Source organism: Melanerpes formicivorus, unplaced genomic scaffold (assembly GCF_026170545.1).
Source record: "Melanerpes formicivorus ecotype bairdi unplaced genomic scaffold, bMelFor1.0.p_v2 SCAF_72, whole genome shotgun sequence".
Lineage (NCBI taxonomy): Eukaryota > Metazoa > Chordata > Aves > Piciformes > Picidae > Melanerpes > Melanerpes formicivorus.
In genome coordinates, this window is record NW_027142424.1 from 3,173,371 (window position 1) to 3,192,039 (window position 18,669).

General features: G+C 44.1%; 1 protein-coding gene across 7 annotated transcripts in view; it reads right to left on the reverse strand.

Annotated features, from left to right (window-relative positions):
* Positions 1–18,669, reverse strand: part of PITPNM2 (phosphatidylinositol transfer protein membrane associated 2) — a 140,921-nt gene that overhangs the window by 22,753 nt on the left and 99,499 nt on the right. For all 7 annotated transcript variants that reach the window (XM_068163501.1, XM_068163505.1, XM_068163504.1 and 4 more), the window contains 9 exons: positions 17,122–17,217; positions 13,051–13,155; positions 12,076–12,146; positions 8,361–8,605; positions 7,658–7,847; positions 6,493–6,612; positions 5,919–6,130; positions 774–949; positions 195–365 (listed from right to left, as the gene is read on the reverse strand). In XM_068163501.1, coding sequence (XP_068019602.1) covers positions 195–365; positions 774–949; positions 5,919–6,130; positions 6,493–6,612; positions 7,658–7,847; positions 8,361–8,605; positions 12,076–12,146; positions 13,051–13,155; positions 17,122–17,217 — 1,386 coding nt within the window. The remainder of the gene's footprint in view (positions 1–194; positions 366–773; positions 950–5,918; positions 6,131–6,492; positions 6,613–7,657; positions 7,848–8,360; positions 8,606–12,075; positions 12,147–13,050; positions 13,156–17,121; positions 17,218–18,669) is intronic.

Sequence of the window (18,669 nt, forward strand, 5' to 3'; positions counted from 1 at the left end):
GTGTAACAAATGAAGGCCATATGGGTCACAAGGCACTAATTTGGTTGGTACAAACTACTTATCTAGCAAATTGAGAATAAGGCTAGTTTTATAGGGCCAATTCTCTTCCTTGTCATTCCAAATTGCTTTGAAAATTTGATATAAAATGTAGATGTAACTCTTTAGAGAGCTACTGTGGACCCAGAGTGACTTACCCAGCACAGCAGAATTGCCATCACCCAGTGGGAACCTCTGGTAACGGGGAATATTAAAGGGGGGCAAAAGGTAGAACTTCCTCTCCAAAAGAGGTTCAAGGCGTGATGCAGACGGGTCTGCAGGGTGGAACAGGTTATAGACCTGCTGACAAGCTGGTCTGAGCTGAAAGACTAAAAAGATGGAGAAAAAGAAAAAACAACAAACTCAAATATCAGAAGATTATTTCTTAGAATAATGTAAATATTTGTTTGTGAAAAGGACAACTGTAGGGTTAAAAAGAAAAGTGCTGAAGAATTATCACCTCCCTCATCATCCCATTTAGTCAAACAAAACAATTTATTACCATATTTATAGACTCCAGAACTGCTCAGTATTCTTAACATTTGGAAGTACATTGCAAATAACTTGTATAATCAGCACTGGCTAGAGCACACAGTGATCTGCTTCCTTATGGTGCAATAAATATTATATCTTAATGTTTGGGTTTTCTCAGTTTGTCTCATCAAATTACTGCATTTGTAGCAGGAGGTGGTGACATCATCCACTAAGCAAGCTCAGCAGTTTACATCAGGACTTACTGTCAAGAGCTGGAATGACAGTTTTCCGCAGTGCAAGAACCAAACCCAAGGGAGAGCCAAAGAGGAAGAAGTCAGTGATCTCAAATTCAAACTTCCCAATATTTCCTCCATCCAACATGGTAGAGCTGCTAGATCGCCTGGATCCCGGGTCATTTCTCAGAACACTAGAATGTAAACTGGGACAGGAACAGAAAACAGAGTCAAAACGTTATGCATAATTCTTAATTATCCAAAATTACTTCATAATTGAAGGCCATATTAGTGATTGACAGTGAATAAAATATCTCTTTAGTGAAGGGACTGTGCCAATCAACCCACCATGCCTCAGTGCTTCAGTTTTACTATCCAGTAAAACATCCCCCCAGGTAATCACCCTGTTACATTGGCACATTTAGACTGAACAAATGCAAACTTCAAGTGGGTTCATTTACACACTCCTATCTCCTCAAAATGTTGTTTTTTTGGTTTTGTTTTCTTCTCTTTGAGGAATCAGAATCTTAGTAGGATAGTAATTTGCAAGATAAAATAACCAGCAAGCCAAAACCACTAGAGTAGCAGGCAAAGAGCAGGTTTACAGTGCTTCACTCCAGGACACGTTACTGCTACGCTTTCTGGCTGTCAACATTTGAGTTCCTTCTATCACCTTGTTCTCAAATGCTACAGAAAGCTGTGCTTACCCATTTCTTCTTCATGGTAGTAGTTGGATAAATGTTACAGGATTGAAAAGGAAAAAAAGAGAATGGGAGGGGAAAGAGAAAAAGAACGATCAACATCTGCAGAAGGGCTTCTGATACCTTTGTGCACCAAGCTGGCATCATAACTTCCATGCAAGTGTATGGCATTCACTGGGAATGGGATTTGGGGGTAACTAATTTCATGGCCATGTGGCACATTCTATTTGCCATGCACCTGGGACTCTCCCACTTCTGCCCACAAGGCCATGTCTTTTGAATTATTATCAAACTACCTTTCAACCTCAAACAACTCCAGGTGACAGTACTTAAAAGGAATAATGATCTAAACCACATCCCACTTTTCCCTCCTCCTTCAGGTATCAAATCTTTGCAAAATCCATCCTGTGTGCAGCACAGCCTGGGCCATATGCAGGTTTAACAGAGATTTAAATTCACATATCCCACTGAGGAAGAAGCAGCAGGAACCCTTAGATGAAAATCCCAGGAGTCCACCCCCATGTTATGATGACACGCAGATCTTTGCAGTCTAGATCTGGGATTAGACAGGGGTATGACAGATGTGTAACACTAATAACCTGGTTCACACAGGGCTTCAGAGATTCTTCTGTTACTACCCAAAAGCAATAAGCTGCAATTTCTTTTGCCTTCCAGGTTCTACAGATTCAGATGGCAGCCCTGGAGTCAGGGATGATGCAAATGCAACATGCTTGTGCCAGCTCTGTGGCCCCAAGTTAAAATCCCAGGTGGTCACCAGTACTTGCAGTGTTTCCATGTGCAATAGCACTTGTTCATCAAGGCCACTTCTGAAGGCAGCATGCTGACTGCCTGGCTGGGCAGCAACATCCCAGCACCGCTGTGCTCATGGAAATAGGGCTGCTCACTCCTCACCATCTGTAGCACCGGAGCAGTTGCTCCTCCTCTGGGACAGCTGTTCAGTAGCTGAGCAGCTGCAAATACTCAGATCATAGAAATGTAGAATGCACTGGGTTGGAAGGGACCTTTGAAATGTCATCCAGTCCAACCACCCTGCAGTAAGCAGTGACATCCTCAACTAGGCCCCCTCCTCTTGGAAGCGTTCAAGGCCAGGTTGGACAAGGCCTTGAGCAACCTGCTCTAGTGGAAGATGTTCCTGCCCATGGGCAAATGAGGGTTGGAACTAGATGACCTTTAAGGTTCATCCCAACCCAAACCATTCTATGATATGATAAACCAGGTTGCTCAGAGCACCATCAAGCCTGACCTCGAATGTCTTGAAGGATGGGGCCTCCATCACCTCCCTGGGCGACCTGTTCCAGAGTTCCACCACCCTCACAGTAAAGAACTCCTTCCTAATGTGTGATATGTGATTAGACATGATATTTGACAAGAAAAGCAGATTTCACTTGGACTTCATTTTCCTGCTTTGACAAACAACACATCACCCCAGAGACAGCATCTCTGCCAAATGCCACTCCCAGAGGATTCTATAACTCTCTTCTCCTGCCACAGTCATGTATCCTCTCGAGGTGCACGCACGCACACAGCACTCTTCTCCCAGTTAGCGACTGCAGGGAAATGACAAGCTTACTTATGCCAGACATACATATGAGGGGAAGTCAAAACAGTGATGTCAAAAGCCAGCAGAACAGGAGGTTGCAGCAGTGACAGCTAAAGTGAGCACGCTCCCGTTTTTGTGAAGGAGCTTCCCCGAGATCACAGGCTGCCGCGACGTGCGGCGCTGAAGCACATTTAAGAAGGAGCCACCTTCAGAGAAGCCACAATTATTTGAGCTGACAGGACTGCGATGCATTAAGTTCGCTGCGTGTGAGGAATACAAAGTTACTCAGAACACGCACAGTTTTGCTGAAGACAGGATGACAGCAAATGTGATTCAAACAAAGGCTCAAAAGGAAAGACTGTCCTGATGGCAGAGGTGTTGTGAGAGGATGGGTGCAAAGGGGTATTGGTGCATTCCCCCCATCTTCCTACAGCATCTCGTGGTGGTGAATGGAAGAGAATGAGAGCACTCATATCACTAAGCAATTTGAACAGCTTCTCTCCTTTTACTGCGAATTTGATAGCCTTTTTAGCAATCAAAAGAAATGAGAGCCAAGGGGAACTCAGAATCTGTCATGCTCCAAGCAACCTACAGTGCCCTGTTCTCCTTTTAAAAAGCAGCAGATGTACTGTGTGCATTAATTAAACAAGAGCTTATGGATTTCAGAAGCAAATCAACTCATTTACAATAATACAAGTACAGCACAGCCAGAAATAATGTAGTTGTGCAGAAGGGCTGAATTTAAAAATAAATGTGTGATTGTAATCTCCAGATGCTGCTCTGGCTTGCTGGGCATTATCCCAGAGAAGCGGGTAGGTCTGATACATGAATAAAAATGAGTGTCTTTGGCACAGGCTGAAACCTGCCATCAGTATGGACAGAAAAGCCCCCGTACGCCAGGCTGCCTGTCTGCTGAGCCCATTAGGAAAACTTGGCTCTGTTCTGCCAATCTCCTGCATGAAGCCATGTCACATCAGGGCTTGGTTTTCATATGGGAAAATCATTACTTCATGACAGAGGCTGAAGGGGCATTCTGCTGATGACTGTCTGCTCAGTAATGAGGGCTGTAAGCACAAGGTCCAGGGCTGGCAGTAACACCCTGCAGTCATGCAGGAGGGGAAGAGGTGATTCATTGCACCCCAGTCTCCCTGCACCAGGGAACAGAGCAGAAGAGGTGTAGAGAGCTGATACGGCAGTGTCAGCCTGCCCCTTTCCCTGAGAGAATCCCGCTCTTGAGCTGTGGGAAGAGACTCATTTTTGACCCAAGATTTAAAAGTAGATTTAAAAAAGGTATAAAACTCTAAAAGAAGATGCACCAATCCATCAGTGCACTGAACATCAACAGCCCTTGCCCAGAACTCCCAAGTGCTTTGTGTTGAGAGGAGGAACAATCAGTTGGAGATGGAGCAGGAAGGACCAGGACAAAGCTATTTGAAATGACAAACTGTGCAAACCATTATCCACAGCAGGCCCAATACTTATTCTCAACCTGATGTAAAACTACATCAAGATGCCAGCGTGCTTTCCTTAGCTGAGTCTGTGCCCCTGAGGTCAATAACAAGGAGGAGAAAGAGCACATTTTTGCATGACTCATATTTTCTCCTGCAATACAGGAGGCTGTTTTGATAAGGTAAGAACAAGAGACTGATTGCCTTTTATTAACCTGCTGGAAATAGCTAAGCATCTTATTGTGGTTTCTGTAAATGTAACTGTGTTTCTGAATATAGGATCTCTGTGCACCAACAACATTCACTGTGAGACTTTCTCCTATGAATCTTTGATGAAAGGGCTCCTGACATGGTAGGACACATGAGTCCCCGCGCTGGAGCAACAGTTGCAAGTATACTGTGAAGGAGGGGAGAAGCACAGGACAAGCTTCAGCTTAACACAGAGCAAAAGGAACAGCCTTGGACACAGCTGCAATGCAGATACTGGTTTGCTGGTGTGAAGACCTTGATCCCCAGTACCTGGGACACAGGGAAAGAGGGGTTAACAGAATGTTGCAGCTCCTCCAGACTTGCAGGAGGAAAAGGTATGGGCTGTCCAGTTCCATAGGCTGAAGAAGATGATTCAGACAGAAGAAAGCCTCCAGGCTTACAGAAGTAATCCTTGACTGATCAGCAGCAATGGAGAGACTGCTATGAAAATTTCATTGGTTAACAGATACGTTTTGGAAAGTCCATTTGAAGAAGCTTAGCAATGTGATACTGGGGGCTTTGACAGTGAGTAACAAATCTGAAACATGACCTTAGTATAACTGAGAAGCCCTAGCAGGGGACAGAATACTATACCCTGGCCCTGCTCCACACAGGGAACTTGGGTTGCTTTGTCAAAAAGCCACACAGACAAAACAATCTTCATGTGCAGCCAAAGGCTGTCCCATGAGCCAGCCAGGGTTCAGGATGTCTCATCCAGAGCATTCTGCCACCAGAGTGATTCTTCTCCTGTGACAGGAAAGGGCAGCACTCAAACTCACTCATAAACTGAGCCAAAATGACAGGATACTTGTCTCATGCCTACCTTTCCCAAGCACAGGCCAGCCAACTCAAAATCTGCTTTCAGAGCTGCTCTGGCATTAATACAGCACTGGATTCCCAGTTCTGCTTCACATTCCTCACTCACATGAATCTGCTTTCTAACCTCCAGCCTGCACTACAGCACAGAAAATCAGCAGTCACCTGCCTGCCTCAGCCATCAAGCAACAGGATGAAGGGCTTCTTGCCACCGTAATATAGATGCAGTGGAGCAGGCGGATTCTCTCACTGCCACTCAGCGAGAGAAATCTATACCACTTTAATCTAAACAAAACACTTCACTTTGCTTATCACAGAATGACAAAGCAACATTTGGGTTTCACAGATGAACCAGTATCAGCTCTACACCACTGCTGGTTCCATTGCTTCAAGATCTTACCTTGAAAGAAAGGCCTGATGCTGCTTTATCGTGTCCAGTTCGTAGGTTGACGAATCACTCCTTTTCCGTGGCAGCTGCTTCTTTGGATCTTCTCCGTTGCTACGGGGAATATCAATATTGCTCCTGCTAAGTTGTTTGCTGGCTTCCAGATTAGAGCCACTGGAACAATAGCTGTTGTTCACTGTTATTCCAGGAGACAGGAGGTCGGTATCCTGGGATTTGAAATTTACGGATTTAGCACTCATCTGAATCAGGAATACATCTGAATGATAACCTTCTCCATCCTCCTTTCCCCATCTACTTCAGGATCTAGTTGAAGGCAATACAGTATCTCAGATCAAACCACCCAAATCACATCCTAAGGCTGTGGGGTGAAGCAGATGTGGGTGATATTTTGCATCCCTGTTCAGAGCCAAAGCACCCAAATTGAGACATATATGCACTTTAAGGCACATTTGCCACTGACAAGGAATAAAGTTTTTGTTGTTTCATGAAAAGATTCTTCCTGAAAACAGGGGGTGTGGAGGTGGTGTGGGCACACCTATTCCCAGTAGAAATTGGGAGCCATCATTACCTGGACACTCACAACACTTCCTCGTCGACTACTGTTCTGGCTCTCGGACACAGTCTGATTGCTGTAGCATAAGGCATCAAATCCCAGAATTCCTCCAACACAGTCACCTACCAAGCAGACCTGAGAAAGGCAACAGGAGCAGGGGAAGAGGACTTCAGTTCAGAGCAGACACTTTATATGCTGGATTATACCTAGGAAAGCTGCAGTAACAAGATGCCCAGTGCTTTCATCAGTAAAACTATTCAGTCAATGAACATGCTACTCATCCCCTGCAGACTCTAGTTAGCAAACACAGCTAGTGTGTCCTGGCTGTTCCCACCAGCCTGATGTGAAACGAAAGCAACACAGAGCTCTGATCATGGCACTAACTCCAGCCTCAGCAAACCAAACTTGATTCCTTCCTTGCCTGCTGTCCGTGCTACCCTCAAGCAAGCTGCCCTGTGCTTCTGCCCTCTGTTTAGGGTTACTGAGGAGATAAAACTGTCCTGCCTCCATGGGTGTTGAGCAGACAGACACAATACAGGACTGACACCCCTGAGTAGGAGAGGGCCGTTTGTGAAGAAGCTCAGGGTGGATAAATCATACTACAGCAGTGCAACGTGATGGCTAGACCAATAGCTCAAACCTCGTGGGGCTAGAGAGTCACTTCGCTCATAGAGGTGTGAGGCTCAGTCATGGTCTCTTATGGGATGCAGCAGCTGCAGAATCTCAAACAAAACCAAAACCAAAACCCAACAAAAAACAAACCTCAAAATCCATTTCTGTGACAACTCCAGCACAAGCTGCTGAAGGTTCTTTAAAGACAGGAATATTTAAACAACTTTGGTGTGCAATGGGAGAAGACATCATGTTTAGTAACACAAGGTAGCATTCTTGCTTTGGAAAGGTGTGTCATGCTGAAAATTGATTAACTTCACAGCTTTGTAACCTCGCTTCTGAACACCAGCTCAGATTTTGCTTTGAATCCCAAAGGTTCAAAACAGAACATACACAATAATCTCTCTCTCTCTGAAAGAAATAAATGGAAGCACAACACTTTCTTAGTGTGGCTCAACACTGTCATGTTTCCAATCCTCCTGAGAGATTAATGGGAAAGAGAGCTTCAGAAGGAAATTGCTTCACTCCCTCTTCCTTTCACTGCAGCTATAACCAGCTGCTGGCTCACCTGGCCATTGAATGACATGCCCTCCTGGGATCTGATGAACTCACTGTAGGCCTGGTTGGCTCTGACGATGACTGTGGCTACTGCTTCTTGGTACTGCGGGGATGAGGTTGCTAGCAGAGGGAGTGCAGCAAGGGGAATGTGATCCTGACTGTTGGACAGGCAGCCTTCGTCGTAACTGTAGGGGCTGAGGCTGGACAAGGCAGGAGACATTGGAATTATTTAGGAGAAGAAACATTGGAATTATTCAGCCTAACAAAGAGAGTGGGGAAAACCATTTGCAGACAGTACAGTCAGTATTGCAGTTCATTAAAAACAGCCTCCAGACAGAAAGGCCATTTATTTCTCTGTGAATGGGTGAGAACTTAATAAATCTTTTCCTCCCATCAAACGTAAATCTTCAAGGACAACATACTTCCATTGACAGAACACCCCTCAGACAAGGAATCAAAGCCTTAGTATTTATTGGATTAATTAGAATAAATCAATCTTGGGACTCCTGCTGCATGATTACCGCAAAGTATGAAGTCAAGATTGAGTGCCTCACTGGTATATTAGTAAGTGCATCCTCAAAACATGGTCAGAGCTTTCAATATTACATGCAGAACATTTCAGGAAAGCAAATTAAAAAGAAAAGAAGAAAACAAACAAACCCAAGAGTGAAATTTTATGTATATCTCTGTGTGACAAAGTAGCATCAACTTACCTGGACACCAGCGAAAATGCTTCGGAGCAGATGGCTGGGCAAGGGACTAGCCTGATGGCAATGTGTCCAAGAGCAGCTGGGTAATGGACCCTCATCACTGTGTCAAACACTGTCGTGATGGTGTTGACATCCCCTTGCTTAGAGCTCTGGTCACCACTTCCTGAGTCCAGGATGTTCCCACCATGGAGTACCAAGAGGAGGACATGGATTTTACTTGGCTGCATTAATGGTTGCACTGATTCATCCTAGGTGGGAATGAAAGAGATCATGGTAGAAAAGCTTATTTTGCAAAGAGGTTTTATTTGGTCCAAATGCATTTTATACAAATTTAATCCTCTTTTCTTCTTTAAATGCACAACATGGTGCTTACAATAAATGCACTACCCACATCAAGTCTGGTCAGGGATAAGGCAAACAATGATCTGTGAAGCAAGGTATTTCCAGCAGAAACAGTATTAGCCATGGTACAAGGCCTTGGCAAGCCCTTGTCTAGAAGGGAGAAGAGTCCCGTTTGGGCCATCCACACACAAAGACAACTGCAGTGTGAGAAGGACTACAGAAAGACAAGAAACATGGAGACTTTCTGAGCAAGAACAAAAGAGCTCAGCTTGATTTTCTTCACAAAGTTATCTGAGGAGGAAATGCCTGCTCTCCAACACACTGGAGATGAGTAAGGCAAGCAAGAGAGGGAAGAGAGGCACTTTAAGTCAAAGGATAGAGCAGGTGCAAGCACAAGAGTAAATTGATCCTGAGTAAATGTAGACTGGAAACCCTGAAACACATGAGGTATGAGAACCTGACTACTCCTTCCAGGTCTCTTATCCTACCCACGTGCAGGCACAAATGCATAGAATCATAGAATCACAGAATCAACAAGGTTGGAAAAGACCTCAGAGGTCATCAAGTCCAACCTGTCACCCAGCACCTCCTGACAACAGCCTCCAAGTGCCACATCCAGTCCCCTCCACAGCCTCAGCAGAACTGACTGTCTCAAGCAGAAGGAATGCTGAAAGTTAAGGAAAAAAACTGCATAAAACTGTAACCAGGTAAAATATGGCAGCAGCAAAGACATCACTGGTGTGCATTAGGGTGGAAAAATGAAGCAATGAGAGATGGGGTTTGCTTTCTGCTGGGGTGCTGAGCTCAGCTGCAGCAGTTGACAATAAAACATGTTCAGCAAAATTAACAAAGAGAGACCAAATAGGTCAGCAAGGGACAAGTTTCTGGGGAAAGTTGTAGGAATAGATCAGTCATTGTATCTTGTATGCCTAGGACAAAAATTATAAGTAAGACTTAAGATGTTCCTACTATTGCAAAAGAGGAGCTGAAAAGAAAGAACTTCAAGCCCCCTTGACCCAAGTTGTGGCCAACATCTGGCTGAGAGACTGCTGCATCAGCACAGCAGAGGCTTTTATTTGGATGTGCAGATTTCATTATGTTGAATTAATTCCTTGCCTAAACAGAGAGGTTGTAGTTTAGGGGAAGGAGGGAATTGTATCTGATCTCCAGAGTGGGTTATCATGAAGTTCCCTGCCAGAACAGCTTTAAACCCAATCTTGATGCTCCATGAGTGGGTACAAGAGCATCCATTTGTACTGGTCATATATTACAGCACTTTTAGTATCTATTCACTATAGGGCTTTCAGTGTTTACAGCTCCCACACAGACTCGAAGTCCCCACCCCAACACCAACACACATGAAGGCAGGTACTGATTCTCCCTTCTGTGCCTTATCACTTTGTGCTAGCAGAGACAATATTCAAGAACATCCTGAGTTCTCAACTCCCTGTTGAGGCAGAGAAATAACCATTAGCAGGGGGTGTGAAGGGCAGCAGTATTTTCCATTTGGCAAATTCTTCTAATTTTAGCATCTTTAGTCACCTGTTGTCCTTTGAGCAGCAAGTGAGTCCCTGACAAACCTGCTGGTGGGAGGAAAGCATGCCCTGGCATACATTAGCAACCTAACAACTAGCTCACATTTTTACCAGGTTACATTAAAGTATGTCTTAATACACAGCCCACCAGAAGTATTAAAATTCACATCCAAATCTGTAATAAAGGTTTTTCAGACCTCCTGCATAAGAATGGCCTTTAATTATTTAGCACTATTACACCGTACTAATGCCTGCCCTTTAAACCTTCTCTGATTCCAGTTTACAGTGCCTGAAAAGTGAACTTTTGCTTAGCTAAAGGATGGGAGGAGCACTCTCAGCACCCCAGCTCTAATTCTGCTCTCATTTGAAGAACCACCTGAGTCACCAAGCTCAGGTCATTCAGAAGTTCATCAGCAATCATTTGGAAACACCTTTCTCTTTCAGTTCATTAACCTCTGCTCTTGGAGGAAGTGGGGAACAAGCAAACAACTGCTAATCAGTTTAAGGGTGGAGGTGGCTATTTACATCTTTCTTTCAAGATCTAGAGTTTAAGATATCTGATTCCTGAACCACCTTTTTGTGATGATTTTTTGGTTGATTTCACTTGAACTTAAGGAGAAACTTATTTCCTTTGAAGGTGATGGAGCACTGGAACAGGCTGCCCAGAGAAGTTGTGGAGTTGTCTTCTCTGGAGACTTTCAAAACCCACCTGGACACATTCCTGTGCAACCTGATCTAGGTGAACCTTCATCAGCAGGGGGGGTGGACTACATGATCTCCAGAGGTCCCTTTCAACCCCTACAATTCTATGATGGAGGCTCTTAACCTGAAAATTACAGCAATGGTGGCTAGAAATCCTGTACATTTTAGTAGACTGCAAACAACTCCAAATAACTGTCTTTTTCATCTTACTGTGAAGTCTGTTCTTTTTGTGAAATGAAGGCAGAAATAGGAGGGGGTTGAGTTTGTACAGTCCTCTGAAGAAGATGACAAGTTCTCCACACTGCCTTGAGCTCTGAGAGACATCCTAGGGCTATGATTTCCTTATCTTGAGGTGGCTGGAGCAGGTCCTGTCCCTAGCCATCCACTCTCCCCATGGCCCTTGAGTTCTCAGTCTATTACAAAACAGCCAAACCACCACGAACTTACAGACTAGCACACAGAGTAATGCCAAAAGCATGCTTATGGTCTTTGAGAGACTATGACAGGACTTAGGCACTCTGCAAGCAGCGACATCATCTCTGCAGCAGAGAGAAGTAGATACTTTGAGGGTAAGCACAGCAACCCCAAGATGCACTATCCCACTGAAGTGCAAAAGCAAGTACACACAAGTCTAAAAAGCCAGAGGGAGTCTGTGTTACTTTTATTTTACCCAGAACACTGACACAGGCTATGCTATAACCTGTTTCCAAACCAGACCCTGAGCAGCTCCAAAGCCAAGCTATATCACTTGCGCTACAGCCAAGCTATGCCACTTATACCACTGCAGCTTGCACCTTCGTGCTGCTGTAAAGTGGCTGTCGTGCTCCCATGTCCACATCATCTTGTTCAGCATTAGCAAGACAGCTCCACCCAGCAGCTATTAGGTTGCAGTTATCCCCAGAGGATTAGTATTTTTTTCCAGCTGGATATCTGACACAGTCTGCAAACCACAGAGCGTTTTCTGCGTGATGTTCACAAGACAGGTGAAGTAATCCTGTACACCTAGCCATGAAATACACAGCATGCTGGTGTGGCTCAGAACAACAAAGAGATACTGCTCACAGCCCTTTACCCCATTTACCCCACATGGACATATTCCAGCAACCTAGGATTCCCTGAGACGAAACTAAAGCACTTACTTCAATGATGCTGAGCCTCTCCACACTGGAGCCGACATGGTACTCTGCTGATGTCTCATGATACAAGTCACCTAGAAGGACAGAGGTTTAAACTGTCAGAGCTGCAAGATTCTGTTTGACAAAGACACTCTTCCATAAAAACACTATTTGCACCAGTGCCTCGCAGCCTCTTCTGTCTCATGTCTCCATAATTATTTCATCAAGTTGCCCTCTCCATCCCTCCTGCCTCCTTCCACCTCAGAAGCCTGGGCAATGCTGGGTCACTTATTTTCCATCAGTTTCTCCTACCCTTGGCAAGCAGCGAGGACATTATTGAGCTCTTCTCTCATTACAGTGATCCAATATCGTTGCTTTATTAAGGATGCCATCAGTGGGAAAACCCTGCACAATTGTCAGAAATGATTGGTTTGTGGGAAAATAAAAGGAACTGCTTGAAGTATGCTGGGGGAGCAGAGATGTGATGCGTTCATACATCTGTGCCTACACAGACTGACTTTGTACCAGAAAGCCTAAGTGTCATCTTCCCCCATGCTGCTACATGAATCGATCTGGCTGAGGAGCCAGCTTCCTTTCAAAACTTCCTAATGATGAGCAGAAAGCAAAACTGAGGCAGATACAGGCAAGAACAAAAAGGATGGAGAGAGAAAGCAAAGAAGAGGCAGGAGAAATTTGAGTCATTCAAGACAGAGCTGGAATATTTCCTCATTATACAAGAGAATCCTGGCTGGAGCACAAAGGAGCCTAACCAACTGGGAAAATCAAAGAGAATCAAGAGCTGCCCCAGCTCCCACTAGGTGATTCTTTCTCAGCAGCACTGGGCAGTCATTTTATGCTCCGTCTCAGCTTCTCCTGTTGTGAGATGAGGATAACAAGCTTTACCTTTCTCAGAAAGCAGCTATTAACAGTTGCCTGGCAATACTGTAAAACCTCACATGCAGGTTTTTTTTTTTTCCAATAAATAAATAAATAAGTTACCCTGGACATCATCACATTCGGGGCTTTCAATTTTATCCATCAGATCATTGGAATTCCACTTGGTTATTTCTTTCGGGAACATTTCCTCATTGTCAGACAAGTCCTCTTTAAAAACCAGATTTTTGGAGAGTCACAGACACACAAATATGTAAACAGACAAGAGCAGAGAACAGAATTTTGAATACAAGTTAGGGCTCATAACTCTGTGTAATCTTACAAACATTTGGATGGCTCACATCATAATAAAACATGATACTTCACCAGCTTTTGTCATACAGAAAGCAAAGTACCTTTTGAAAAGTAAACAAAATTATCTAGTTGCATGATTTTAAGAAACAAAACTCCTCAAGTGTGGTAAAAAAGTCAATGGTAGCATTAAAAATCCAAGTTCTTTTTCTTGGCATACTTTCTGATGATGCTAAAGCAGTCAAAATGCTCCAGTACAGGAGAGGACAAAGCAATGTTTGCTGCTGGGATCCTCCTAGACCTGTTTGAAAGTTGTGGGATGTCTTTGGGGGAAGTGGTGACAAGGGTCACCATTGTTAACAGGACAAAACACCTCAAAAGACATGAATAAAGAGGAAAATGTGAACTTCCTAAGTTATCTTTAGCCTGGTTTCCTTGGGAGAGGAAAATTGTTTGTTCACAGAGTGCATATGTGTACTGTTTCCCTCCTGCCTCAGGACCTTCTGAATCCTCTGGTTTAGTTCAACTATAGTTGATAAAGTGTCCCCAGAAACGCATGTTCCTAGAAGTGTAATTAAAAGGAAGAGATATATAGAGGACAAACCCCATAAAACATTTTGCAGTACTGTTCAAACATAAAACAGGTTAATGGCCTTGGCTCTGGAGCAGACATCAGAGGAATTATGCCAGATTAGGGGACAAAGGAGGGCTGTCAGGTGGGCAATGTTGGAAGGGATGCTTTGTGCCCACGCCACATGTTGCAGGGCTGCAGAGCCCTAAATTCACTGTAGTGAGAGCATGGTATGGGCAGAGTCCAGCCTTGCCTATCCATACTACTGTACACCATAGGGAAAGAAGCAGCAGAGCCCTGTGGAGGCATCACTAAACAGGCCATTTAGCAGCCACAGAACTGGAAGAATTCATGCCAGTGTCCCCATCGGACAGCCCACACACTGACCCCCCCCGTATCTGCTGGCCTGGTTACCTAACACATGTGAACTTTCCTCATGGAAGGCTGAGTTCACTCTCAGCCCAAGCCTGAACACAGGGTGACCAGTCTGGAGCTGAGAAAGGGCTCCCAAAAATCTTTAGGTCAAAACAAAGCTCCTTTAGACAGAAGCAACCTGATGGCTCCTTTAGTGGCTGAGAGCATGAACCCAATCCAAGCTGGGCAGCTTCCACACTTGTTTGGTTTCCTGCGGGTTCAAGTAGAAAGGGCTCCTGCTTGAACCCATGGGAACGCAAACAGCAGCAATGCAAGTTTTGCAAAGATGTCATTTGTATGGGTTACTGGTTCCTTTTGTTTGTTCCTCCTTTCTCTTCTTTTTTGTTTTTTTTTGTGGATGTATCTTTTACTGTTACAGAGGTTAAGTGCTTCCTAATTTATTTATTGTTCTGCACTTAGTATTTCTTTCCTGAAAACTTAGGGCTTGTAAATTTAATAGAGAGTTAGAAATGTAATAGTAACAGCAGTAATTACAGATGTCTTGAAGATCTAAAAGCTGTAATCTTCAGAGTCCCAGACTAGGATTCCTTGTTGCTGTACAGTTACTGAGAAAATAATTAGTTGGAAGAACTCTCAGATGGGGAGCAAAAAGATTACGAAATATAATTCAGCCTTTCAGCAAATCTGAGCAAGAGCTTAAAAAACCCAAAACTATACATATATGAAGGGGATTAAATGCAGAGGCAAGCAAACATCTATTATTTTTAAGAATTTCTATTTACAGCTTGACCAGAAAAGAGAGAAACCTGGAAACTTCACATCAGCATGTCTTTCCTTTTTCAGCTATGGAAAAAACTGAGTAAATCCCCATTTCCCTGCTCAAGGGAGTGTGGAGCTACCTGTTCAGAGCAAGTGGAAAGCAGAGGCATGCAACACACATGCTGGCAGAGAATTAAGAGGAAGATTGCACTCCAAGCTCCTCCAGCAACTTAATCTAAATATTAAACTTATTTCCTTGAGAGGTTTAATTATAGCCCTTATTACTCCTCAAGTGATCTACTAATGGGATATTACTCTCATTATTAGCATTTATTACAGGATAGATATTAGATATTACTGTATTTGTCACTATCTTTACCAGAGTATGCCAGTGAATGAGGATGAGTGGGAAGCCAGCAACAAAAAAAATCTCCTCAGGCTCAGGTTACGCCCACTGCACGGTGAGGAAATGTGTGTGTAGACATGGGAAGCACTTCTGAGGAACTCTGCTTGGTGTTGACTCACATCCTGATCTGTGCCAGTTCCCATGGTACCGACCTCACTGGCCTCCCTGGCAGGATGAGCTACAAGTGGTGCTTCATCCCACCTCACAGACCTGGAGCTGGGATGTGTCATCTGCAGGCCAAGGGGCAACAAGAGGACCCTCCTGAAGAAGGCTCTGTTGAATGGCACACACATCAAGGCTTCTACTCATAAGCCAAAATCCCATCAGACTTTTCAAAGCAAACTGTGTGGATGGCAGAGGACATTATGTATGTACATGAAGACACGCTGTGCTAGAGCAGGAGAGGAGCTGCTTTTGCTGTGAGCAAGCTCCTAGAAGTATTGCAGCAGAGGTGCTGATATGAACTGTGGCACAAAGCTCATTTTTGTTAATTCTCCTTCCCAGTTCTGTTAGGAGCATGTCAGGGATTCCCCAAGGCCTGCATCCCAAGCAGAGCTGTCTCCATCTAGGTTTTATCACTGAGTAATTAAAAAGGCAAAAAAAAGGGTGGGTAACAATGACACCGTTAGGATGACTCAGTCCTCTTTTCTTGTATGTATATTGCTACAATAAATCCCTTACATAGCTTTTGTAGCTGGTACACAAGTTAATAAATAGAGACACTTAAAAACTAAGTTGGCCCTTCTCCTTCCAGGCAAGGGACACATTCATCCCTTCCTTTGCACACATCCTGGCCATTTGAGCTGCTATTGTGCAAGTCACTGTTCTACTACAGCATCCCAATTTCTACCCCAGCATTTGAGATGCATATCTAAATATCTGATGCAAGAACTCTTCTGGAACATGATACTATCAGGTTTTTTAGGCTGAACTTTAGCTGAACAACAGTGAAATCCTGCTTTACAGAACTGGGGTGTCATCTTCTAACAACTGCATTTCACAGAAAGGTCACCAACTTCATCAGCACATGTTGTGCATCTAACTTAGATTAGCATTCTGAGCTGAGAAAAGAGTCCATCTGCTGTCAGTAGAGACAGAGTCCCTCAGGCTTAAATACACATTAAGTACCATATATAAAATGAGTGCAGTGAAACAAGGCTTCTTCACATACACACACACAGGAAAAAAGAAAATTCAAACCAACAACTCAGCTTTCTCCTAATAAATACAAATCCAAATCACTTGAATTCTGGGATCAACACTGATTGATTTTGGCACCTTGTTGCATTCATCTTTGCATTTCTAGGAATGGGAGAATAAGGAGTTAATAAAGGAAAACTTGGGTCTCTTTGGGCCCAGGCAGGACAACTAATCATACCTTCTACCAATTAAAAAATAAATTAAGAAAAATAATCAGTGACATTGGATCAGAATGTTTGGGACACACCCACTGTCCAGTCAGTATTGCTGAATTTTACCCACATTCATGTGCCCCAAATAAAACACAGCTCCAAAGGGTTACAAGTGCTCAAGATCCCTTCAAACAGATCACACTGAATCTGAAATGCTGCGTTAAATCTAAGAGTCTGCCGGGCGGTGCTGGGGATGCTCGCCGAAAGAAGCTGCACTGATGCTGCACATACCTTGGTTAGAAAGAAAGGTTAGAAAGCATGGAAGTCTCGCTTCTTTCCCCGCTCACCCCCCACCCTCTTGCCCTTCTCTCTCTTACCCCTCCATTTCAGAAACAAACGATGGTGATTTAGGCTCCACGTACCATGTGCATCAAAGAATTCATCATCTGAGCTGTCATCCGAATCCCTGGCAATGCTCTGCATCCTCCACTCGGAGATACTATGGCGCGAGGGGCTTGCTGGAAAACACAAAACAGCCGTATGCGACACGCTACCCCAACACGACAGAGAGTTGCCAACATGATCTTTGCTGGAGGAAGAGCCCTGTGTTCTCTATGGAAATTCCCTGCTGCAATATTAAAAAACACAAAACCCCGATGATGCTGGTGTGATGTCAGTGTGCCGCTTTACAGATCCTGTTTGTTTACTGTTGGTAGAACCTGCCAGCGAGATGCTACATTAAAGCAAGCTGCTTGTATTACCCTTATGCTATTTTGAATGGCATCTATTTATAATTGTTAGTAGGATGTGCAAAAATCAGCTGGGTTTTAAAGTTTGCAATTAGGAAGGAAGCAGGCTGAGTGGAAGCTTTCTTCATGCCTCTAATCAGCACACAAACCATGCCTCTGCTTCACTAACTTTCGGGTAGGTAGCTAAGCAGAGCAGCCTGGATAGAAATAATCTGTTTTCTGGAAGGAAATTGCTTCCACACAAATTGGATTAGAGATCTATTTAAACTTTAAACTTGAATGATTTAAGCAACATGCTATCCACCTACTTCATAGGGAGCTGTCAGAGTGGCTGTCCTGATGGAGACAGGAGAAAACCCAATGGCCCTTTTGATTCCTGCTTGCTCTCCTGTTCTCACACCTACCTGCTCCCTCTCATTTCCCCCTCTGGAGTTCCCTGTGCTAAATATAAACACATTATGGCTTTTTTTTCCCTTTCATTTTTCCTGATATAATTTAGCAATGATCCAGCCAGAAGTCTTCTTGGCTGCACTTTTTACAGAGCAGCTGGCTGCTGCAAGGGAGCGCTGCCCAGACCATAAGACGAGAGAGGGCTTCTCCCCTCTCTCAGATGGCTCTTGCATGTCACAAAGCACACACAAAGTGCTTGCAGCAGCCACCTCACCTCACACAGCAAAAACCTGAGGAGAGTGACAAATTCTCGTTTTGCACACACAAAGAGGATGAAAGGCTCTGGTTACTGTGACAGCTGCATGAGCCCTTTCATGCTATTGATGGAACAGTGTTAAATATGTAAGTAAAATTCTTCTACTCTTACTACTCGATTGTCAAGAGGAAAAGGGGATGGAGACCCTGAGCAGAGTCATCTAATTGCAGCTCAGCATAAGCTCTGCAGCCCCCAACTACCCCACCACCCACCCCTCAGGGAGCAGCAAGCAGGGGGTTGGCAGAGCAGAGCTAATTCACGCTGGAGTGACGTCAAGGCACTCGCATAATAGTTGCTAAAAATAGAGCATCTAATAACATATGGGATGGTGACAAGGGTCCTGCTGTCATCAGAGGTCTCACTCAGATGGTATAGAAAAGACCAAGATCTTCTAGAGAAAAGGCGTTGCCTTTTTCAGCTGGAGGTAGCGGTAAGTGGAGACAGCCCTCTTTGCTTCCATATGTTAATATGCTGCCAGCATGAAGAAGGATTAAAATATCTGCATGACGTACTTC